This window comes from Habropoda laboriosa, unplaced genomic scaffold (genome assembly GCF_001263275.1).
Source record: "Habropoda laboriosa isolate 0110345459 unplaced genomic scaffold, ASM126327v1 scaffold944, whole genome shotgun sequence".
In the NCBI taxonomy this organism is placed as follows: domain Eukaryota; kingdom Metazoa; phylum Arthropoda; class Insecta; order Hymenoptera; family Apidae; genus Habropoda; species Habropoda laboriosa.
In genome coordinates, this window is record NW_017101015.1 from 56,722 (window position 1) to 58,852 (window position 2,131).

The following is a 2,131-nucleotide window of genomic DNA, read 5'->3' on the forward strand; positions in this document are numbered from 1 at the left end:
TCGTTTTCCGTCGGCTGAAAATTATAATTCTTCCAAAAAGCGTGTGTGTTTCTTTTTACTTTTTTAAGCAATGCGAATTTAGTAATTTCGAGATCTATCGGCAGATAGCCTCCAATGACCTGCATAGCGACGGTCGATACGGTTCTGCATGACTTCGTAAGCAGGATTAGCATGGCTCTTTGAGCTGAAAAAATGTGACGCTTAATCATTGCATGTTCGACTTTGTCATGCCAAATGATGGATCCATACGACATTATTGGAATGAATACTGCCCAATATAATATGTTTAGGATAGGCTTTTTAATACCCCATTCCTCATGCACATGCCTTTTTATTGCCATAACGTATTTTATAAGTCTATTTCGTATATTTTTAACATGTGCATTAAAGTTCATCTTGTTGACAATGTATATTCCTAAATATTTATATACTTCTACATATTTAATTTTGAAGCCGTTTAGTTTTATGTTTGGCATCCTTTCCCTGTCAAACTTACAGTAGCGGACAAAAGATTAAGACGAAATGGAAAAAATAAATAATTGATTTACTTTCCATAAAAAATATAAATACAGTGTTCTACTTTTGGTATTAACTAATTAGACATTTGTTTATACACTTACAAAAAAAATTTCGTTTTGATATTTTGCTCAGTAGCGAAGTTACAAAAAAAGGAACGAAATCTGTATAATATTTCGTCGGTCAAAAGTTTAAGACTACACAAAAAATATTAAGTTTTGGTAAAAAAATATGCACAATTTTTGTTTAAATTCAATATTTTGTCCAATATCCGTTATTTCTTATCACTTCGGTACATCTTCTTGGCATTGAATCTATTAGTTTTTTACATTGATCTACCGTAATATTACTCCAAGCTGTTTCAATTGTAGAGTAAAGTTCATTCAAATTTTTCGGTTTATAACCTTGTACTGTCTTTTTTATGATGCTCCACAAGTTCTCGATTGGATTAATATCTGGTGATTGGGACGGCCACGGCAGCACGATAATATTTTCTTCTTGAAAAAACTGTTTCACAACCCGAGCCGTGTGCTTCGGATCATTATCATTTTGAAAAATAAAATCATCACTCATATTGTTGCGTGCAAAAGGTAACATTGTGTTCTTGAGTATGTCCATGTATTGAAAACGGTCCATAATTCCATTGATACGACATATCGGACCAGGGCCGCTTCGAGAAAAACACGCCCACACCATAACGTTTCCACCACCATGTTTAAGAGTTTTTAAAACGCACTGTGTTTTCAAACTTTCGCCAATTCGACGTCTAACGTACCGTATCCCGTCAGAACAGACGCGATTGAATTTCGATTCGTCAGAAAACAATACCTTTTGCCAATCTTCACTTGTCCAATGCTTATGAGCTTTAGCAAATGCAAGTCGTCTTTTTCGATTCCTAGAACTCAGCAGTGGTTTCTTTTGGGGTTTTCGTCCTCTTAAGTTAAAGTCTTCTAATCTTCTCCTAACAGTTCTAGCACTAATTTGTGTATCGTTTTCATAGTTTATCTCCGCAGCAATATTATTTGCACTACGAAAACGATCCTTTTCGCTCAATCGATGAATCCGGCGATCCATTTTCGGTGTTGTTTTCCGTGGTCTTCCGTTTTTCGGTTGATCGCAATACATGCCTGTCTTTAAAAATTTATACCAAGCTTGTTTACAAGCCGTTTCTGACCTGTTCACTATATTTGCTATTTCGGTGAAGGTTTTACTTTGCTTTCGCAGCCTTACGATTTGTTCCCTTTCGTTTTCAAGTAAATTCTTTGATTTACCCATAGTCTGTTCCTACCTAAATGAATTTTAAGCAATAAAAGGTACACTAAACAATGATTTTGACATTCCAGAATCAAAATGTTCAAAAACTGTACTCGTACTCACGTTTTACACAGATCGTCTTAAACTAATGTCCACTGTTTCCAAGTGCTAAGCGGTAACTAACTGTTGTAACTCCTACATTGTTTGTATTTAACAACTGACTGTCTGAGGTTACGAAGGTCAAACATACAGCTACGTTATTCCAAAGAGACAAACCGAATAGAAGAACAATATGCGTATAAGATGTTTGTAATCCGGTTTACAAATCATCGTCTTAAACTTTTGTCCGCTACTGTACCTT

At 35.2% G+C, this 2,131-nt stretch overlaps 1 protein-coding gene across 1 annotated transcript; it reads right to left on the reverse strand.

The window, feature by feature from the left end:
* Positions 1-913: 913 nt before the first annotated feature.
* Positions 914-1,793, reverse strand: LOC108577852. The gene is made up of 2 exons (XM_017941067.1): positions 1,362-1,793; positions 914-954 (listed from the first exon to the last, which is right to left on the reverse strand). Exons 1-2 carry the CDS (start codon positions 1,789-1,791, stop codon positions 914-916), a joined length of 471 nt encoding a protein of 156 aa, XP_017796556.1. The 5' UTR covers positions 1,792-1,793.
* Positions 1,794-2,131: the final 338 nt, after the last annotated feature.